The sequence below is a fragment of the Podarcis gaigeae genome (genome assembly GCF_964106915.1).
Source record: "Podarcis gaigeae genome assembly, chromosome: 4".
Taxonomy (NCBI): Eukaryota; Metazoa; Chordata; class Lepidosauria; order Squamata; family Lacertidae; genus Podarcis; species Podarcis gaigeae.
In genome coordinates, this window is record NC_139677.1 from 99,421,751 (window position 1) to 99,444,615 (window position 22,865).

Consider the following 22,865-nt stretch of genomic DNA (forward strand, 5'->3'; position numbering starts at 1 on the left):
TCTGATTGTTGAAAACCAGTCTGGGAGGCTTTTATGACTGCAAAGAAGTTAGCAGAAGCAGTATCGACAAATGCGTGGTGCAAGTGCAGCCTCCATTCATACCAGCCTTATTTTCTTCACCCTACAATGATAATACAAACTAATTTCCAACGGAAGGGCTGCACACCATTTAGTACAGTGGTACCTCGGGTTAAGTACTTAATTCGTTCCGGAGGTCCGTACTTAACCTGAAACTGTTCTTAACCTGAAGCACCACTTTAGCTAATGGGGCCTTCTGCTGCTGCTGCAGCGCCGCCGAAGCACGATTTCTGTTCTCATCCTGAAGCCAAGTTCTTAACCCGAGGTACTATTTCTGGGTTAGCAGAGTCTGTAACCTGAAGCGTCTGTAACCTGAAGCATCTGTAACCTGAGGTACCACTGTACATGGGTAAGCAAACTAAGGCCCAATCTCCTTCTAAATCCAGCCCGTGGACGGTCCAGGAATCAGCGTGTTTTTACATGAGCAGAATGTGTCCTTTTATTTAAAATGCATCTCTGGGTGATTTGTGGAGCATAGGAATTCGTTCATTTCTCCCCCTTCAAAATATAGTCCGGCGCCCCACAAGGTCTGAAGGACGGCGGACCGGCCCCCTGCTGAAAACCTTTGCTGACCCCTAATTTAGTACTTAGGACCACTAGATTTGCATAGTTAGGAAGGGATCCCGAGGGCCATCTAGCCCCCAACCCCTGCAATGCAGGAACCTATTGCCCAAAGCGGGGTTTGAACCCGTGGCCGTGGGATGAAGACTTTCCTGCTCTGCCGACTGAAGCCCAGCCAACCTTGGCTTTCCATGCGGGCGAGTGGCTTTCATAGAATCATAGAGTTGGAAGAGACCACAAGGGCCCTCGAGTCCAAGCCCCTGCCAAGCAGGAAACACCATCAGAGCACTCCTGACATATGGTTGTCAAGCCTCTGCTTAAAGACCTCCAAAGAAGGAGACTCCACCACACTCCTTGGCAGCAAATCCCACTGTCGAACAGCTCTTACTGTCAGGAAGTTATTCCTAATGTTTAGGTGGAATCTTCTTTCTTGTAGTTTGGATCCATTGCTCCGTGTCCGCTTCTCTGGAGCAGCAGAAAACAACCTTTCTCCCTCCTCTATGTGACATCCTTTTATATATTTGAACATGGCTATCATATCACCCCTTAACCTCCTCTTCTCCAGGCTAAACATGCCCAGCTCCCTTAGCCGTTCCTCATAAGGCATCGTTTCCAGGCCTTTGACCATTTTGGTTGCCCTTTCGCCAGCTTACTTGCAAGGCTGCTAAGCCCTTCTCCCCAAAGCGGGGCCCATTAACCTCTTCCTGCCCGGTGCCCATGCCATGAAGGGGGGCGGGACACGCAACCCCCCTCTTCCCTCCGCACCCCGGGCGGCGACCCACCTGCTGAGAGGGCAGCTCGGCATGCAGGGCGCGGGAGGCCGGGCCCGGCGGGGGGAGGACGGGGGCGGTCTGGCTCATGCTGGCGGGGCGCGGGGGGCGTCCCGGCGGGAGCGGCCTTCGCGCCTGCGCATTGAGCCCCCTCCCTCAGGGTCCTCGCCGCCACCGTCGGGCACGGAAGGGTTAACGACGGCGGCGGGGGAACGGTCGCCGACGCCTCACCGGCCTCCTCAACCGCCCGAGACCGACAGCTCGCTCCCTCACGGAGCCATGTTCCTGCCCCGCACCGCTGGGCGAGAAGGGAACCGCGGAGGAAGACGCCGACGGAGGCACGCCGCTCGCCGATTGGCTCAAGAGGGAGAAGGGGAGGGGCTCCGGCTCGCCACGCCGCGTTCTCATTGGTCCGCAGCAACGTCGATCCAATCCGACGTCCGCGACGCCGCTGTTTGTATGCGGGGCTTTGAAGGGAGGAAACGCCGCCTCTGTCAAAAAGCCCTGAGAGCCGCGAAGTCAGAGCCCGAACCTCATTGGTCGGCGGGCTCGGGAAGGGGCGGGACCGAAGGCTTAAGAAGCCGTTCGCGATAGGACGACGGGGGTACGTGGTGAAAGACGGTTAAGCCAACGGCGTTCCGGACTGGGGGGGGGGGTGGAATAGGAGGGGCGAGGAAAGATGCGTCACGTGCTCTATGTTTTGTCACGTGACAAAAGCAGGGCAGGGAGGCCGTCTCCATAGCAACAAATGAGGAAGGCCTTAGGGATGCTATGGCCCACAATGCATTTCGCTAGGGCAATAACATGTTTGCTGCTTAAAAGGGAGCTCCCCTTATAAATTGTGGGTTTAAAAATCATGTCAATAAATATTATTATTTGCATGTGTTATTATTATACACTACCACATTTCTTTCTTTATGCATATACCACCTTTCAGCTTGACAACACACCTCCTGTGAAAGTGAGTGGGTGGTGACTAGTATTATGGTAACTATTTTAATATTAGGCTGTCTCTCAATACAGTATATACCCTCCAAAATTTATCAGATGAAAATAGGGATGTCCTATTCCATATCATAACCACAACCATAATTTTATTATTTATCATCATGCTTTTTAATTATGTTTTTTATCACCAATGTTCTGCAATGTGTTTTTAATGTTGGAGTATGTTTTTAATGGGCAGGGACTGAAGCTGGAGCTTCCATGTAGCCGTCGTGACATGTTCCCGTTTTCTAGCTTGGCCTCCTAGGAGGGCCCTGAAAATATAGGGCATGTGTTCCCTGTGCCCCTTTTACATGCTGCTTGACAGACAGTTATGCAACAGGGAAGCCGTATTCAGTATGGAGCTCCATGGGTTAAACATGTGCTTGGTCTCTCACTCCCTTTCAGACTGCTTTTAAATCCTTTGGAGGCTGTGTCAGCTACATGGGCAAAGAAAAATCACTTTATATGCGTTGTTTATGCATTCTAACACTGTGACACCAGATGGCGCTGTGGAGTTCCGTTTTTGCCAACCTGGTTTCTCTTACAAATTTTGCAATACGATTACCGGTAACCTAAGGTGGTCAGACTTCCCCGTTTCCCAAGGACAGTCCTTGGATTTACAAATCACTCCCCTGACAAAATCCATCTATTTATTAGGAAGTTGAAAAGAGTCCCCGGATTCATTGAAAAAAATCTGGTAACCTTAGATTAACTGAAACGCTTCTTTGATGTGTCTGGCATCCAGCCTGGGTCTATAAGAGCAGCAACCTGTTACGATAATGAAGCAATGCAGCTGCAAAGTCCTAGCTTGAAGTGTAAACATGATGGGAATGTTGGGACTGCTGTGGGAACAGAGGGGCAGTCATTTCACAGTGCGCAGCACCGGAATTACCTCAGAGTGTAATATGAGCTGTACAGGATGTACAGGAAGTTTTTGTCACAACACTGCTGGAATTTGAAGAGAGCAGTCATGTTTTTTGTAACGCTGCAAAGACAGAAATAAAAGCATGTAAATACGTTTCTGTCTATCTCTTTCCCCTGCCTGGGGGAGGCAGGAAAGAGGGGTGTGTTCTTCTCACGTTTGAGAAGAATCGCCGATCGAGACCTTGCCTGCGTCTGCTGGGGAATGCAGTCAGGGAGCTCAACAGGGAATCAAGCCGGGTGCCTGGGACTGCTGCCAGCTTCTCCTGAGAAGGGCTTGAATTTCCAACACAACCACCCTTCATAAGAGGAGATCTGGCGCATTGGGCCAGAAGCCCATCTACAGCACCATCTTGTTTCCCACGGCAGCTAACCCAAGCAAGGCATGAGCGTAGCAGTTCTTTCCTCCCAGTCAAAGCAACTGGGACTGGGATGGCAAGCCATTTTGTGCTCTGGAGGTCGAAGCAAGCAGCGCTCGTCTGTTTTCACGTCTTTTGTTCACATTAATCACTTGGCTTCCAAGCATCTGAGAGTAAGAGCTTAGCAGGCTTATGTCTTCGGAGTTGACGCGAGGAATTCAGCGCAATCCTCCTAGCAAGGGAGCCGCTTGCTGTCTGCAAAAGCCCTGCACTCTGCAAAAGGCTTGCAGGCATTTTTCTCTTGCTCCCGCACACGTTGGTCCGCAGGGGGATAAAATACAGTTAATTATATTCCCCCACCTACCTAATAAAACCCACTATTAGCTTCAGCTGGAAATTTACCTGTCGGCTCTACTGCCTGTTGCGGCTGGCGGAAGGGGGTGGATAAGGTCAGGGAATAATAAGGTCATACCTGCATTTCTCTGGAGGTATGATATTGTCCTTCAGCATCCTGGCTCCATGTATGCTGAGGACTTCGGCACATCCTCGTCTCTTCCACCCCAAGAGGGATGCTCCAAGGTTAATGGTTCATGTGCCAGCATCTTCTACAACAGGTGTGCAGAACTTTTTTCAGCCTGAGGACTGCATTCCTTTCTGGTCAATCATCCATAGCAGCAATGGACTTTGCCAAAGGCAAAAATGGCACACATGTATATTTTACCTTTGGACAGTTGAATGGATCCTACATACTCCTCCCTATGCGCCATCCAGACAAGCCAGAGGAATGATCAGGGTTCAAGGATGTGCCGCAGCCAAGCAAAAAAAATGGGGGGGGGGGCCAAGCAGGGCAGAGGTGGTTTAGGATTGGAGCTTTCCTTCTCCTAGATGGGCTCCCTTCCCAGGTGGACAAGCCCCATCTGCCCCTCATATTTATTTGGGCGCGGAGCCAAAGTTGTTCAGCTTTTCGGGGGGAGTTGTTGAACTTCTTTGGCAGAGATCATGTGCCTTGCGATGAGGAGGCTGTGTTAGGAGTGCATTCAGGAGGTGGACCCTCGCAGGACTGGGGCTTTCCTAAGTTTGTTCTGAAGAGGCAAGGTGCGGCCGCAGAGGTGAGGCCGCTTGGTAACTCGCTGCACCTGGTGGCAAGAGCCGGGAAGGGATATAAGGTCAGCATTTCCCTTTGGCTCTTTGCCACAGCAATATGTTCCCTTCCCTTCCTGTGTTTGACTCCTTGCTTCTTGATCCTTGGACCCCGATCCCTGACTTTGTGACTCCTTGCTTCCTGGCCCTCGGACCCTTGACTCCTGGTTTCCTGACCCTTTGACCCTTGGCTTCTTGACTCCCGGCTCGCTGACCCTCGGACTCTTGGCTTCCTGGCATCTGGACTCCTGTTCCTGCTCCCACCCCGCCATCTTGCCCCCAGTCCCGACGTCCTCCACCAGGACTTCGACTGCCTGTAAACTGGACCATGACAGGCTGCCTGCCAACCCAGAGCTGAGGGAGAGTTGGCAGGCTAACCGGTTTGACAGCAGGAAGGCTGTGCATGCTAAACCCACAGTGTCTCTTACAGACATTGACTGCCTCACAGCATTTTGTCACCCCCCTCAGAGGTGGCACCCAGGGAGGAGCACAGCCATCGCACCCACCTTGCTCTAACCCTCCCCTCCCTTCCCTCTACAGCACATGCAGAAACTGCCTCCGTGACTGTTGGACCCACTCTGTCCCAGCTCCTGCCAAACTAGCAGTTCAAAAGCACGCCAGTGCAAGTAGATAAATAGGTACCACTGTGGCAGGAAGGTAAACGGTGTTTCCATGTGCTCTGGTTTCCTTCACAGTGTTCCATTGTGCCAGAAGCGGCTTAGTCCTGCTGGCCACATGACCCAGAAAGCTGCCTGCAGACAAATTCCGGCTCCCTCGGCCTGAAAGCGAGATGAGCGCCACAACCCCATAGTCTCCTTTGACTAGACTTTTTTACTATAATAATAATATATATTTTTATAATAATAATAAGAAGAAGAAGCAGCAGCTAAAATGAATGCTCATGGCTTGCCCACTTTTGCCTCTGGAGCCACCCACTCCAATGTGGCCCCTGTAACATTACGTGGAAGGGAATGTGGCTATCAGACCGAAAAGCTCCCCCCGTCCCGGGTATGGAATATAAATTTTTGAGGGCACAGCCAGTTTTCGTTGGCATATGCTTAGAAAAAGCAGACCAAAGTCAGCAAAGGTTTATGTCATGGGTAGGCAAACTAAGGCCCAGGGGCCGGATCCGGCCCAATCGCCTTCTCAATCCGGCCCATGGACGGTCCGGGAATCAGCGTGTTTTTACATGAGTAGAATGTGTCCTTTTATTTAAAATGCATCTCTGGGTGATTTGTGGGGCATAGGAATTCATTCATATTTTCCCCCAAAATATAGCCCGGCCCTCCACAAGGTCTGAGGGACAGTGGACTGGCCCCCTGCTGAGAAAGTTTGCTGACCCCTGGTTTAAAAGTAAAGGTACCCCTGCCCGTACGGGCCAGTCGTGACTGACTCTAGGGTTGCGCGCTCATCTCGCTCCAGAGGCCGGGAGCCGGCACAGTCCGAAGACACTTCTGGGTCACGTGGCCAGCGTGACGAAGCTGCATCTGGCGAGCCAGCACCAGCGCCGCACACGGAAACGCCGTTTACCTTCCCGCTATAAAGCGGTACCTATTTATCCACTTGCACTTAAGGGTGCTTTCGAACTGCTAGGTGGGCAGGAGCTGGGACTGAACAACGGGAGCTCACCCCGCCGCGGGGATTCGAACCGCCGACTTTACGATCAGCAAGTCCTAGGCACTGAGGTTTTACCCACAGCGCGACCCGCGTTCCATGACCCCTGGTTTATGCTGTAATAAATATGCTATTGAAGGGCCCGCAAAACCTTTTCTTGTCCTTACTGATGTGTAAATCTAATGAATGAATAAAAGTTCCTGTTGTGGCAACGCACAGAGCAAGCCGCCTGAGGGCAGCACCTGTTTATACTGTGTTGTGTCTCTTATTTAAGAAGCTGTCTTCTTCAGTGCAAACGCATCTCACAGTTTTAGCTCCTTCTACTAAATCACGGCGAGCTCCCCAGGCCAACACATTTGCGGTCTCTTCTCCCTCAGCTACACCCTGCTGACCTTGTAAAAAACTGATCTGAATAAAAAGCCGTGTTTGAGCGTCTTTGCACTGACCACCTCCATCGCATGGATCCTTCAGAAGGGAGTTCCTGCCAAGAGGGTGATGTGCAGGTGCATTTTTATGCATTGAATAGAATGAAAGTTTATGAGTCATGGCGGAGGGGAAAACACCTGTGCAAATTCAGCAGGGCTTTGTTTGTCTTGTTGCTATTTTGTTAATGTTGTTTCATAGATATGAATTCTGTCGTGCTTTGTGAAACCTACGAATTTTGGTGTAACTGTGATGTTTAGCTTATTTTTCAGTTGCTTTGTTAATAGTGTTACATAAATGGTAATTGTTTTATTTGAGATTTGGGATTGTTTTACCGATGATGTGTTAAGCATTCTATATGATTTGTGCTATACAGTGGTACCTCTGGTTACGTACTTAATTCGTTCCCGAGGTCTGTTCTTAACCTGAAACTGTTCTTAACCTGAAGCACCACTTTAGCTAATGGGGCCTCCTGCTGCCACCGCCGGAGCACGTTTTCTGTTCTCACCCTGAAGCAAAGTTCTTAACCTGAAGCACTATTTCTGGGTTAGCAGAGTCTGTAACCTGAAGCGTATGTAACCTGAAGCTGTATTGTTTTTAATACTTGATTGGGAGCCGCCCAGAGTGGCTGGGGAAACTCAGCCAGATGGGCAGGGTATAAATAATAATAATAATAATAATAATAATAATAATTATATAACCTGAAGCGTATGTAACCCAAGGTACCACTGTAATAATAATAATCATTTATTATTTATACCCCGCCCATCTGGCTGGTTTCCCCAGCCACTCTGGGTGGCTTCCAACAAAGTATTAAAATACAGTGGTCTGTTAAACATTAAAAGCTTCCCTAAACGGGGCTGCCTTCAGATGTCTTCTAAAAGTCTGGTAGTTGTTCTTCTCTTTGACATCTGGTGGAAGGGTGTTCCACAGGGCGGGCGCCACTACCGAGAAGGCCCTCTGTCTGGTTCCCTGTAACTTGGTTTCTCACAGGGAGGGAACCACCAGAAGGCCCTCGGAGCTGGACCTCAGCGTCCGGGCAGAACGATGGGGGTGAAGACGCTCCTTCAAGTATACTGGGCCGAGACCGTTTAGGGCTTTAAAGGTCAGCACCAACACTTTGAATTGTGCTCGGAAACGTACTGGGAGACAATGTAGATCTTTCAAGACCAGAGTTATGTGGTCTCGGCGGCCACTCCCAGTCACCAGGTTTTCAATGTCGGTGGGTTTATTGTTCAATTGCTTTGAGGTGCTTCACAGGAAATGTTTTTTGTATAAATAATGGCACAATTTTTACATGTAGCACCAAACACATCTGGAACAAGGCACAGTGAACACGCAAAAAGCCAGCGTTTTTTTTTCTTGGTTACATTTATTTCTATAAATTTGTACAAAAATCTTTTGTTTTTTAATAATGTACAGTATTTCCACAAAATGCCCAAAGAATTGAGCATATTTGTCCTCTATATATGTTCAGGATCACAGGGGAACAAGAACTCAGGAACCGAAGCCCCCGTTTCCCACGTTACCCAAAGGCACATTTTAAGAGCTTCGATCGTTCTCAATGATTAAAACAATTGAAGGCGGCAGGTTACACATGCAATAGTGCAATATGCTTAAATATATATATATATATATTTAATATATATGTATGCAGACATTGGGCTCTGAATATATTTCTCTACGAAGCATCAGTCAACATCCATGTAAACATTTAAAAACAGTCAATACTTTGTGCATAAGAGCTACTTTATATACATTCATCACTGAATTGAATAATAATCATCGCGTTCTTCAAAAGCCAGATAAATCCTCAGAGTTTACAGGTGCGACGTTTTGCCAAAAAGTGTTTCATCTTCGAGGGTTCCTGCTGGATTTAAACTCTTCTCTTTTCCGTTTCTGGGTCACCAACAGAATTCCTATGCTTTCAATGGGTGCGCGGCTAGGGAGAAACGGCTTAAGTTATATACACACAGGCCCAACAATGTGAAAGGACCTTTGCAAAGGAACACGAGCCCAAAGGAACATGTTTTCTGCCCCAGAGAATTTTCCAAGTCCGCACATGGCTACCCTCAAAGAAACCTGGGAACTAGAGTTTGCTCAGCGTGCTGGAAATTGAGAATGCTGTCGGGTCAACTACTCTTCCCATGATTCCTTGGGGAGTGTAGAGCCGTAACTGTTAAAAGTGGCATAAATGTGCTTTAAATTGATATCTGGAAAAAGGTAAAAAAAACCAAAAGCAGGGAGTTAAGGTTTGAGAACTTTCTGCTGTACATCTAGTTTTTGAATCTTACTCGTTTGATGACTGGCCCAACATTGGAAGTCATCTTTTGTAAATATGCATTTATCTTTCTGAAAAAGCACTTTTCTATCTTGGGGCAGTGGAGGAGACCCTAGGAAAAGAGGGAGGGAGGGAGGCAAGGTGAGATGAGCAAATACATATTTTCGTTTCAGCTGCGGATGACTCTCCAAATCATGGGTAGGCAAACTAAGGCCCAGGGGCCGGATCCGGCCCAATCGCCTTCTAAATCGGTCCAGGAATCAGCATGTTTTTACACGAGTGGAATGTGTCCTTTTATTTAAAATGCATCTCTGGGTTATTTGTGGGGCATAGGAATTTGTTCATTTTTTTTCTTTCCAAAATATACTCCGGCCCCCCATAAGGTCTGAGGGACAGTGGACCGGCCCCCTGCTGAAAAAGTTTGCTGACCCCTGCTCCAAATGCTGCTGGACTGCAGTGCCCCCCCCCCATCCCTGATTTTTGACAATGTTGGCTGGGGCCGATGAGAGATGGAGTCCAGCATTCAGGTCTCCCATCCCTGGTCTAAAGGATTCACAGAATAGGTGTGTTCTTGGGAGGGATTTTGAATGGGGTAGCCGGAGAGGAAGGGCGGAATAATTTAAGAGAGCAGAGAACCTTTGGGGAGCTGAGTCCTTGGAGGGGAAAGGAAAGCCTTTGGGTGATGAAATAAGGGTATAAAGGACAGGGCGAGCTTGAAATCAGGGACTGGGGAACCTGTTTCACAGCCTGTGGAACTGAATTGAGCTGCTCCCGTATTATGCCAGCGGTGGCCAGGGCCAGAGGCAACTGCAGACACAGCAACAAATCTGAATTTTACCTTTGCAGAGTAGGCTTGTTTCTAGACACACACACACACACACACACACACACACACACACACACACACTTCTCCATCCAGACAAGCAAGGGGTATTATCAGAGGTCAAGGATGTGGACTCCAGCCAGGCAACTGGAGGAGGGTGAAAGTAAGAGGTGGGGTTGCAGAGCAGCTACAGCTTGGGGGAGTCTTAAGGGCCAAACAGAGGAGCCTTAAGGGCCACATGCACTTGGCCCCTGGGATGGGGAACGGGCAAAGAGGTAGAAGGCGGATTTCCCCTTTTAGGCGCTCCAATAACAGGGAAAAGCTAAGCCTCGTGGTTTTCTCCCACTCCTGTACATGTTAAAAGCACAGGAAGAAGAAGAAGAGTTTGGATTTGATATCCCGCTTTATCACTACCCTAAGGCGTCTCAAAGCAGCCAACAATCTCCTTTCCCTTCCTCCCCGACAACAAACACTCTGTGAGGTGAGTGGGGCTGAGAGACGTCAGAGAAGTGTGACTGGCCCAAGGTCACCCAGCAGCTGCATGTGGAGGAGCGGGGAAGCGAACCCGGTTCACCAGATTGCGAGACTACCGCTCTTAACCACTACACCACACTGGCTCCCTGTAGCTTCACTGTAGGAAAAGAAGTTCGCAACCCAGTTATTCTCTCATACACACACATGCGCGCGCACACACACACACACACACACGCAAAGCATAACGTAATTGTGGCTCGTTATAAGCACAAAGGGACGCGGGTGGTGCTGTGGTCTAAACCACAGAGCCTAGGACCTGCCGATCAGAAGGTCGGTGGTTCAAATCCCCGCCACGGGGTGAGCTCCCGTCGCTCGGTCCCAGCTCCTGCCAACCTAGCAGTTTGCAAGTAGATAAACAGGTACTGTTCCGGCAGGAAGGTAAACAGTGTTTCTGTGCGCTGCTCTGGTTCGCCAGAAGCAGCTTAGTCCTGCTGGCCACATGACCCGGAAGCTGTATGCCGGCTCCCTTGGCCAGTAAAGCGAGATGAGCACCGCAACCCCAGAGTCATCCACAACTGGATTTAACTCTCAGGGGTCCCTTTCCTTTTTTTACAAGCACAAAAGTTGCGCCTGCCAGTTGCCGGTTCTTGGTTTTGCTTGAAAATATCGCTGGCTTTTCCAGCATTTCTTTGGGAGGCACACAAAGGAGTGTGCGGTCTTTAAAAAGGGCCAGATCTGATTGTGATTGGCTGTGGTGATCTTTGTTTTCGTGTGTGAGTCTACATACATTAAGCATAATAGAAACACCACCATTTGACCCCACCCACATGCATCTTCCCTCCCTCTATCCCCTTTCTTTTTCTTTTTTCTTTTTCCTTCTCCCCCTAATGCCTCAACAAATGAAACGGATTTGTAAAAATGTTACATGGGGGAAAAAACACACGAGGCATTACACTTCTGTAAAACAAGAAAATCCTAAATAAAATATTTTTTTTAAAAAAAGGGCCAGATCTCCACAGAAAGACACCAGGAAAGTCAACACGAGAAGAGCCAAAGAGATGAGATTTGTGGGGACCAGCAAGGTCCTTTTTCAGAGAAGGTTTTTTGTTCCCAGCCTCATTTACACAACAAGGTATAAATGGAGGTGAAATGGGACTCCGAATTTGCATTGTCTGTGCTTTCAGGGAGGGACTTACTCAACCAGATACCCTCTTGTGCTACAAAACATATGTTGGGGCGAAAAGCAGTAATGTAGCAATAGGAGTTGCTACAGCACCAGTGGCAAAGGACAGAAAAACCCAGAAATGAGTGTGGTTTGCAGAACAAACAAATGTGGGCTCTGGGGTTTGCAAAACCAGGAATCGGAGCTGTCCGCGCAATGTCCGTCTTTTCTATGGAATACTGAGAACTAGCTTTCTCCAGCTGAAACAGCAAACCTTGCAATGGGTGATTCAGAATCCAGAAACGGCCCATGCTTCCCAAAACACTCTTGCTCCCTCCCTTTTGTTCCTACCCCCTTTGGTCCATCTTCCCGTCTGCTGTTAAAAATCAGCACGAAGGAAAAGATCGTGCAACGCACAGAGCTCCTTCGTGCTCCTGCTTTCCCCCAGGAGAAACCCTCCATTTACCACTGATTCAGGGCCAATCTCTAGAGGGACGCGGGTGGCGCTGTGGGTAAAACCTCAGCGCCTAGGACTTGCTGATCGCATGGTCGGTGGTTCGAATCCCCGGGGCGGGGTGAGCTCCCATCTTTCGGTCCCAGCTCCTGCCCACCTAGCAGTTTGAAAGCACCCCTAAGTGCAAGTAGATAAATAGGTACCGCTTTATAGCGGGAAGGTAAACGGCGTTTCCGTGTGCTGCGCTGGTGCTGGTTCGCCAGAGCAGCTTCGTCACGCTGGCCACGTGACCCGGAAGTATCTCCGGACAGCGCTGGCCCCCGGCCTCTTAAGCGAGATGAGCGCACAACCCTAGAGTCGGACATGACTGGCCCGTACGGGCAGGGGTACCTTTACCTTTACCTAAGGTCCAATGTCAACAATTTCTACAGATTGTCGTTGGTTCTGATTCAGAGGCAAAGAAGGCTTTTCCAGGGGAAAGCCATGGGGCGAATGGAAAACGACTTGGGCCCACTTGCGTTCAACAGTGCAGCAGTTTGGACAAGCCCATCATTGGCTTGCACAAAATCACACACAGGGTGGGGGTTAAACGGGGGCACAGAGTCCTCGGCCTAGAGGGCCGGTCTAGCTCCACAGACAACCCACATGGCCGCCAAAGGCAGCAATATTCTTTCAGCGTGCCAATGAGGCAGCGGTCAGTTCACACTTGCTACATTAGATGCGTAGCTCCGCTGGCAGCGCATAAGTCTCTTAATCTCAAGGTCACGGGTTTGAGACCCCCATTGGGCAAAAGACTCTCATGGTCCCAGCTCTACAGTTCTCTGATTCTTCTAATCCCCTGGGACGCTATTCCTGCATTGTGCGGTGCCACCAGTAGGAGGCAGCGTTAGAATTCAGGGCCGGGGAAAACATCCACCCAAAAATAAGTGCTTTGCACCCGCCCCGTCTTTTGGTTTTGCGAGCAGCGAAACTTTGGAGGCAGCCAGGCTCTACAGCAGAGCACAGACGCCTTGCTAACTCCTAACTTAAATCTCTGGTGATATCCAATTAATAAGGAATTCTCTGCCTTCAGAGACATGTCAGCAAAGAGCAGTCGGGGCTGAGCTACATGGGCCCATAGCTTGAGTGGACTAACAAAAGGCAAAACAAGCGTCTTCCCTCGGGGAGAACTTAAAAACCCAGTCCCATTGCTGGAGCTGGGCGGATCTGTCCCAAAGAGAAAAATACAATGGTTTCTAGCGAGGTCTAAAGCTTCAATAGTTAGACAATTTTTTTTTTCCTTTTATCCTTTTTAAAGCTCACGCGTGCATCCGCGCTCACCTCCCCGATTCGCAGACCAGAACACACACAGAAAACCACTTGGGCACCGGCAAAGAATTGTCTTTTGAGGCCGCGTTTGCCAAGCGACTCGCCAGAAAAAGCGCGCAGGAGCGAAAGCACCCGGTTCCCTCCCCGTGGCGGTCAGTTGACTTCCAAGATCTCTGTCTCCGGCAGGCCGAATTTCGTCTTGTACTTGTCAAAGAGTCTGATCAGAGAGTTGACGTAGAGGCTGTGATAAAAGTCTACTTCCTTCTGGCTCGGGTTATCGACTTTGGGGACGGTGATGGGCTCCCCGACTGAAATGGAAAAAGGGGAAACAAGATAAAGGTTAAGAAGCATTGCAAGGGGTTTGACTAGATTAGACTAATTTAGCCAGCTAGCACTGGTGATCATCTAATGTTTATTGGATGGATTTCCCCCCTAAATTGATTTTTGAATTCTAAATTTATTGTTATTATACTGTATTTTATGATGGTTTTTTTTTGCATCAGTTAAGAGTTTTAAATTTGTTGTTAGTCTCCCTGAGTCTGGTTTTCTGAACCAGGAAGGGTGGGGTATAAATAAAAATTGTGTTGTGTACGTTTCCTTCTGTTGACTGCGATCCTTACCGACAGTGGTGATGGGCTTGGGATATGGCAGCAGCCCCCAGCTGTTCGGGGAGAAAAGTCCTTGTCCGTGGAAAACGCAAGGGGCCACGCCAATGTACTTCTGGAATTTCTTCTGCACCCAGCGCCCCCACGATCCCTCCTCAAAGATCACCTGCTTGTAGACTTCGTTCTCACCAAAGGAGTACACGGGAACCAAATCCGCTCTGGAAGAGAGGTGTGAAAATCAGGGTGGACCTGATTTAAATCAAACTGACTTGATTTAATTTAATTTAATTTAATTTTTTACAGAAAGACTCATTCCTTGCTGGTATAACCTTAATATTTACAAACCAGATGAAGGTTTCATTTTTGGAATAACAAATTTTCAGAGCAGTTTTCACAGTTGTATCAAAAATTACTGATTTGGTTACACTGTTAGAAATACACAGAGACAGATAATTATGAAATTATGGTGAGGTTTAGTAAGTTAACTGTTTATATTTAGACAACTTTTCTGCTGTTCTTTATTGGAAGGAGAAAAACAATCATTTCCTCAGTAACAATTTAAACAATTAACTAAAACAATAACATTATAGCATATGTATCCATGTTTGTTAACTGATGTGGTTAAACGATTAAAAAAAAAATTAGACTGACTTTCAGCACACATGAAAAACTTAAAACAAATCCTTATTTCCTGATGGATTGCCTTTGGAATATAATGTAACTTAAATAGAAAACTATCTTTAGAAAGATTTCCCCTCCAATAGCATTTTATTTTAAAAATCCAATTTAAATTTAAAAAATCCGATTTAAATTTTAAAACATCATTTAAATAAAATATCATTGATTTTTATCCACCCTGGTGAAAATGGAATCCCTTTTTTGTTTTGTTTTTGCATGCTCTGTCAGCGGAATAAGCATTTCACGTCATTTCATTTCACTTTTAGTTTGCATACCTCCTTTCTATATTGCTATACTTGAGGTAAGCTGAAGAAACAGCAGAGATCGCACACCTTTTTAATAATCTGATCCTATACAAAAATGCCATAATAGGAACATAACTTTAAAACAAAGTACTGTTATAAGTTATCTAAGAGACCACTGTAAGCAGATGGAAACATTGGCAGGATTTTGATTTCACATGTTGTTGTTGTTTAGTCGTTTAGTCGTGTCCGACTCTTCGTGAACCCATGGACCAGAGCACACCAGGCCCTCCTGTCTTCCACTGCCTCCCACAGTTTGGCCAAACTCATGCTGGTAGCTTCGAGAACACTGTCCAACCATCTTGTCCTCTGTCGTCCCCTTCTCCTTGTGCCCTCCATCTTTCCCAACATCAGGGTCTTTTCCAGGGAGTCTTCTCTTCTCATGAGGTAGCCAAAGTATTGGAGCCTCAGCTTCAGGATCTGTCCTTCCAGTGAGCACTCAGGGCTGATTTCCTTCAGAATGGATCGGTTTGATCTTCTTGCAGTCCATGGGACTCTCAAGAGTCTCCTCCAGCACCATAATTCAAAAGCATCCATTCTTCGGCGATCAGCCTTCTTTATGGTCCAGCTCTCACTTCCATACATCACTACTGGGAAAACCATGGCTTTAACTATACGGACCTTTGTTGGCAAGGTGATGTCTCTGCTTGATTTCACATGTAGCGTAACTATTACCATGGATAATATGGACTGATATAAAAGTTAGAGTTTGGAAGAAGATGCAGTTTTAAATGCTTAAAATGGGACCCTATGGAGGGGGGGGGGGGAAGTCCTGATATTTGGAGAAATCTCTGTACGTATATGGATATATATTTGGATTTTTATAACTTTGTATTGGTAAGAGCAAATAAAAATGTTTTTAAAAAATAAATAAAAATAAAGTAATATTCAATAATCCATTCGGATATAATAGCACACTTAAAACTTTAAGCCCTTTATTTCTTTTTATTTAAGTGTCTATACGCTTATCACATTTAAATTTATTGCTGTACATTGTTTTAAATGTTTGTTTTCCTTCTGGGATTGTACCCCCAAGTGTGTTTTATAAGCTGGTCTCCGACCGTAATAAATTATCTCTATCTATAAGAGTATGCAATCAAATTAAATATCAGCAAATAATAATTAAATCCACTCTTCTAACAATTACAGTAAATGATTTCTAATCGATAAAAATAACAGGGCATAAAATAACACAATACGAATCGAGAAGCAATTGTGTATCTACTGATCACAGTGAAAGATGAGGAAATGAAATCGGTAATGATACATTGGGCAAAAGACAGGCTGTAAAATTTATCCTTTCATTCCACAACCTTTCCCATTCTTCAAGCTGTATATTATATAGCCTGTAACGCTTTGAAAGAGAATATGATGAAAATGATGTATAGATTGTATATTACACCAGTGAAATTAGCTAAAATGTATAAGACAAATAATAAATGTTGGAAATGTAAAGAAAAAGAAGGAACATTTTATCATATGCGGTGGGAATGTAAAAAAAGTAAAGAACTTCTGGGAAATGATATATAATGAGATGAAAAAGATGTTGAAATATACATTTTTTAAAAAACCAGAAGCATTTTTACTTGGTATTCTAGGTCAGGACATTAATAGGCAAGATGTTAAATTGTTTTTATATGCAACAACTGCGGCAAGAGTTTTGTTATCTCAGAAATGAAAACAAGAAGAAATTCCGACGAAAGAAGAATGGCAGACGAAATTAATGGACTATGCAGAATTGGACAAAATGACAGGAAGGATTCGAAACCTGCGGGACCAGAGATTTACAGAAGATTGGAAGAAGTATATGAATTATTTGAAGAGCAACTGTAATCAACAAATTATGCTAGTTTTGTAAGGTGAAATATACGAAGTGTTAAAAAGTAGAACAAGAGAGAGAGATTGGTTATGAGTTTGAAATGTAATAGGGAAGGTAAGAAATGCATACTGAGATATTAGACTGGAAAATTTTCAGCCAGGATTGATGGAAGTCAAAAATTTGAATAAGATGTAAAAGTATGTTTAATTACTGTTGAAAATGATATGTTAAAAAAACTAATAAAAATTATATATGAAAGATTAAGGTCGTTCTCTCTCCTGCTTACCCGTGGCGCAACGCCAGCTTCACAAAGCCCTTCCGATGCCTCAAGGTCACCGAGTTTTTGCCGGGGGCGCAGTTCAGGGACTCGGCAGCGCCCCCCACCACAATCACAATGGCGTTGCCGCTCCCATTCTTGGAAAGTATGTAGTCTATGGTGTCCCGATTCACAGGGCAAATACCTGGACGTTCGGAGAGAGAAAAAAATTTCAGACAAATGGGAGAATCATAGAATTGTAGAACTGTAGAAGGGACCGTAGGGGTGGCGCTGTGGGTTAAACCGAAGAGCCTAGGACTTGCCGATCAGAACGTCGGCGGTTCAAAACCCCGCGACAGGGTGAGCTCCCGTTGCTCGGTCCCTGCTCCTGCCAACCTAGCAGTTCAAAAGCACATCAAAGTGCAAGTAGATAAATAGGTACCACTCTGGTGGAAAGGTAAATGGCGTATTTACCTTACACTTCTATATACAGTGGTACCTCTGGTTACATACTTAATTCGCTCTGGAGGTCCGTTCTTAACCTGAAACTGTTCTTAACCTGAAGCACCACTTTAGCCACCACGGTGCCGGAACACAATTTCTGTTCTCATCCTGAAGCAAAGTTCTTAATCTGAGGTACTATTTCTGGGTTAGCAGAGTCTGTAACCTGAAGCGCCTGTAACCCGAGGTACCACTGTACCTTAAGACTCCTCCTTCCACAAGGTTTATTTAACTGTTAACATTTTAATTGCCCCAAATGGTTCAGACCTACTCAAATAATTCAATATCTTCTCAAACCAATCCTCCTCTCTCTCACTGACCAGACGGAGAAGCTCCTAAGGAGGTCTGTTTCTTGCCTGCTGGCTTTGCGGGTTGCCTAGAGCAGTTGGCCGCTTGCTTAGGCCCTCAGCCTCTCCTCAAGCCACCAGATGGGAACCTTGGAGGACCCCTGGCCAGGATTAAGGAGCCTCTCGCTCACCCCCATTGCATGTTTCTTGCTTCCTCTCCCTCACCTTCGCTGGGGAGGCCAGTGGTGTGGAAAGATCTGGAGAATTGCCCAGTCTGTTTGCCCTTGGCTATTTGTATTAGCTAGGAAGGAAACTGACATTTTTTGGGGGGTGTTAGCATTAGAAAGCGTAGCAGCCTGCGGGACCTTTTGTGTTTCAGATTCTGAAAGGAGAAACAGCCTAAATATGCTGTCCAGGTTAGCCACCCTCTCATAAAAACTGCTTCCTGTTCCCCCAAGCCGACGAAGTGACTTGGCTCGGTGAAAACCATTACAGTCGTACCTCTGGGTGTGAACGGGATCCATTCCGGAGCCCTGTTCGCATCCTGAAACAAACGCAACCCACGTCTGCGCGTGCACGGGTCGCAATTCGCCGCTTCCGCGCATGCGCATGACATCATTCTGAGCGTCTGCGCATGCGCGAGCTGCGAAACCCAGAAGTAATGCTCAACCCAAAGCTACTTTAACCGAGGTATGACTGTATTTACGATTTTTAAATTTACCTGCTGCTTTTCTTTGGTTATTTTCTGTGGCGTTTTTGAACTGTTTCTATTGCATGTTGCACATCTCCTTTGGACGTGTGTGTGTGTGTGTGTAAGACAGTGGATAAATAGCGACAACGACCAACAATCTTGTTGCCGTTTCCTGCAACATCTGGATAGCTCAGTTGGTTAGAACGTGGTGCCGATCAGTGCCAGATTTACGTAGAAGCTAAACAAGCTAGAGCTTAGGACCCCACTCTCTTGGGGGCCCCCAAAACATTTAAAGGGGGATAAAACTTGATGTGCATTTCCAAAAATAAGATAAAAAACAAATAAAACCTACATGCAGCAATAGTGTTTTGTGTTGTGTAGGCTCTTAAGATGTAAGTCATGGACCCCACCTGCTAGCCTGCTCCCTCAAATATCACTGGTTTGCTCCTTCCTACATACAGGGTGCCCATATTCTGCATGGACGGGTTGCATGGCAACATGTGCAAATGGCTTTAGCTACCTATTAGGTCCATAAATTACCATGTAGCATATATTCAGTGCAAAAAACAGCGACAATTTGTTGTTGACAAAGGACAGCTGGACAAATAAAGGGCCCCTTCAGTAGCTTAGGGCAGGCATAGGCAAACTCGGCCCTCCAGATATTTTGGGACTACAACTCCCATAATCCCTAGCTAACAGGGATGATGGGAATTGTAGTCCCAAAAAACACCTGGAGAGCCGAGTTTGGCCATGCCTGGCTTAGAGCCTCATCAAACCTAAATCCAGCCTTGGCCAGACTATACAGCCTATTGAATTTGTACAGCCAGTATTTATGTGTAGAAGGGCATGAAAAGGCCTCTATGCACACCCTATGGAGGGGCTGGCATGTGGAAACAGATCAGTCCCTTGCGCTTGGCTCTGTCATGTTCCTTTCTTCTGGGCTTCCAGTTTGGACACAGTGGTGTCCAAACTTTTTTCCAAGAGGGCCAGATTTGATGAAGTGAGGGCCGACCAAAGGGCCAGCCAGAGTTGTTTTTTGGGATTGAAGTAGTTGACCTTTTTTAGGATTTTACCCCAAAGTTGTTGAGCTTAATTTTTAGGGTTGAAATTCTTGTGCTTTTTTTAGGGTTGAAGTTGTTGAGGGTGGTTTTTTTTAGGATTTTACCCCAGGAAATGAACTTTCACAGGCCGGATTAGACCCCCCAGAACAGACTTTGGACATGCCTGACCTATTAGGTCCATAAATGACCATATAGCATATATTCAACACAAAAAAACAGCGACCATTTGTTGTTGACAAAGGATAGCTGGACATATAAAGGGCCCCATTACCTTCAGTAGCTTATAAAGGTAAAGGGACCCCTGACCATTAGGTCTAGTCGTGACCGACTCTGGGGTTGCGACGCTCATCTCGCTTTATTGGCTGAGGGAGCCGGCGTACAGTTTCCGGGTCATGTGGCCAGCATGACTAAGCCGCTTCTGGCGAAACCAGAGCAGCGCACGGAAACGCCGTTTACCTTCCCGCCGGAGTGGTACCTATTTATCTACTTGCATTTTGACGTGCTTTCGAACTGCTAGGTTGGCAGGAGCAGGGACCGAGCAACGGGAGCTCACCCCGTCACGGGGATTCGAACCGCCGACCTTCCGATCGGCAAGCCCAAGAGGCTCAGGGGTTTAGACCACAGCGCCACCCGTGACTTATTGCCGTGTTGAAAATGCACCGTGTCGGCAGGTTTTTGAATCCTTACCCCCAGACATCAAGTAGTCCCTCAAAATGGGCATCCTGAAATTCCCGGCTAACGTCGCGAGGTACGGCCGGATCCCAGGAAACTTCTGGCTCACGCCCGTGGCTTCTGTGCTAAAGTTGCAGAAAGCACCCAGCCCCATGATGCCGTGTGGATGGTAACCGAAGATGTAATTTCTGTGCGTCGCCAAGTTGTGGGTTTTTACGAGCTGAGGAGGGAGGAGGAGAGACAGAGAGATAAAATGAATTTAAGATACTTCACCGGAACAGAAGAAATGCAAGCTACTTCCACTAAAATGGAGAGAAAAGTTGCTCCCTTGAGATGGAGGAGAGAGAGATCTTGGCAGTTTGTCTAGCTCTGGAATGGCAACTTTATCTTGACCACAGCAGCTCAGTTTACGTGCCCTAAGAATTCATAAGCCCCATGTTGCTGCTAGGTAAGAACAAAAACAGGAAAAAAAACCGTCCGGTTGAACAGCCTTCTTTCCTTTGCTGTTGCATAAGAAAAACAAAAGGCTCTCCATCACAAGAAAAATACAATAAAGGTCTTCTCTCGCATTACAGGCTCAGAGCCACACTGTTTCTTAAAAGGCGCAGCTGTTTGAAACCATGCGCACCTGGGCAGAGTTAGGATCAGCTGTAGTTCCCCAACAAGCAAAACCTGGGCAGCAGATTCATGTAAACTCTCACTCAGCCATGAAATTTACTGGGTGACCTCGGACCAATCGCTAAGGGAGGGCAGCCAAGATGATCAAGGGTCTGGACCACCAAGCCTGATGAGGAATGGTTGAAGGAGCTGGGTGTGTTTAGCCCGGAAAAGAAGAGACTGGGAGGAGATAGGATAGCCATCTTCAAATATCTCAAGGGATGTCACATAATAGATGGAGCAAGGTTGTTTTCTGCTGCGGCAGAGGACAGGACCCAAATCAATCGATTCAAGTTACAAGAAAGGAGATTCCAATCAAATATCAAGAAGTGCCTTTCTGACAGTAAGAACTGTTAGACAGTGGAGGTGGTAGACCACGGGTAGGCAAACTAAGGCCCGGGGGCCAAATCTGGCCCAATCGCTTTCTAAATCTGGCCCATGGACGGTCCAGGAATCAGCGTGTTTTTACATGAATGTGCCCTTTAATAATAATAATAATAATAATAATTTTTATTTATACCCCGCCCTCCCCAGCCAAGGCAGGCTCAGGGCGGCTAACAAGCAATAATAAAAGCAAGTTGAATGAATACAACTTAGAAACAAGATTGAAATACAACATTAAAAGATTGAAACATTAAAATGCAGCCTCATCAGAGGAGGAAAAAGGGAAAAGAAAGAGGGGGAGGGAATCAAATTGGCTCCAAGCCAAAGGCCAGGTGGAACAACTCTGTCTTGCAGGCCCTGCAGAAAGAAATCAGATCCTGCAGGGCCCTGGTCTCATGAGACAGAGTGTTCCACCAAGTTGGGGCCAGTACTGAAAAGGCCCTGGTCCTAGTTGAGACCAATCTAAGCACCTTGCGACTTGGGACTTCCAAAGTGTTGTCATTTGTGGACCTTAAGGTCCTCCGCGGGGCATACCAGGAGAGGCGGTCCCTAGGGTCCTAGGCCGCATAGGGCTTTAAAGGTCAAAACCAGCACCTTAAACCTGATCCTGTACTCCACCGGGAGCCAGTGCAGTTGGTAAAGCACTGGATGAATGTGATCCCACAGCAAGGAAATGTTATCAGAGCTGCATTTATAGTGCATTTACAGGCAGAGAACGTGGGTCAGATGGTTTTACCGTGTCTGAAGAAAGCAAAAAAACCAGCCTGTCTTGTTCTGGGCCTTTTAACAGCCTTTTCTATCGAAATCGGCAAATTAAGCGTAACACAACATAACTTGACTGATGCTCTGGTAACCTCGAGGTTAGATTATTGCAACACGTTATACTTAGGGCTGCCTCTAAAGGCTGCTCACAAATTTCAGCTGGTGCAGAATTGTGAAGCCAAGCCATCAAGAAGGTTTGAGCATATTATAACCAATCCTGGCCCGACTGCACTGGCTGCCAATTAGTTTCCGGGTCCAATTCCAAATCAAATTACAGGAATTTCTGGAGACGGCTCAACTGACTCGCAAACTCAGAGGAAACTCAAAGCAAAAATTTGCAGGAAAAATGGGATGGTTATAGAAGATATGTTCAAAAAAGCAATCATAGTTTTGACTCTGTGCTAGCATTCTAGTGATAAAGGAATTAAAAGGAGGTGGACAGCAATTAGGAATTTATTATGTTTTCTTTTCTTTTTTAATAACATATTTATTGAAATTTTCGAGAAATCCAAAAGAAAAAGAGAAAGAAAAAAGAAAACATTTTCATTTAAACCTTACTTTCAATAACATCTTTCCAAGACTTCCCCACCCCTCCCCTTCTTGTATTCCATTTCCATTTGTTTATTTCAACAAGTTCTTATCCCAAATTCTAACCTTATTGTATTTAGCCCATTATTCAATTTAATTCAATTTATATAGCCACTTTCCCCTTATAATCCACAATCTTTAAACGTTAGAATCTGTTTCTAAGGTCGACCCCCGTTCCCTTCCACGAATTCCCCCCTTTTTTTTATAATACTCGTAAGAAAACAAAATAAAAAAGAAAGAAAAATTC

At 46.5% G+C, this 22,865-nt stretch overlaps 2 protein-coding genes and 1 long non-coding RNA gene across 3 annotated transcripts in view; all 3 read right to left on the reverse strand.

Moving 5' to 3' along the window:
* UVRAG (UV radiation resistance associated) overlaps positions 1-2,013 on the reverse strand; it is an 87,336-nt gene extending 85,323 nt beyond the window's left edge. Inside the window, exon 1 of the mRNA XM_083736688.1 lies at positions 1,422-2,013. Coding sequence (XP_083592814.1) covers positions 1,422-1,499 — 78 coding nt within the window. The 5' untranslated portion in view covers positions 1,500-2,013. The remainder of the gene's footprint in view (positions 1-1,421) is intronic.
* A 6,192-nt stretch (positions 2,014-8,205) lies between these two features.
* The window catches only part of LOC310843878, a 165,437-nt gene continuing 150,777 nt past the window's right edge, over positions 8,206-22,865 (reverse strand). The window contains exon 2 of the long non-coding RNA XR_014563734.1: positions 8,206-10,740. This is a non-coding gene — a long non-coding RNA (uncharacterized lncRNA). The remainder of the gene's footprint in view (positions 10,741-22,865) is intronic.
* DGAT2 (diacylglycerol O-acyltransferase 2) overlaps positions 13,280-22,865 on the reverse strand; it is a 58,236-nt gene continuing 48,650 nt past the window's right edge. The window contains exons 5-8 of the mRNA XM_083737153.1: positions 20,243-20,447; positions 17,046-17,220; positions 13,976-14,178; positions 13,280-13,663 (exon numbers count right to left, since the gene is read on the reverse strand). Of these exons, the coding sequence (XP_083593279.1) occupies positions 13,509-13,663; positions 13,976-14,178; positions 17,046-17,220; positions 20,243-20,447 (738 nt within the window). The 3' untranslated portion in view covers positions 13,280-13,508. The remainder of the gene's footprint in view (positions 13,664-13,975; positions 14,179-17,045; positions 17,221-20,242; positions 20,448-22,865) is intronic.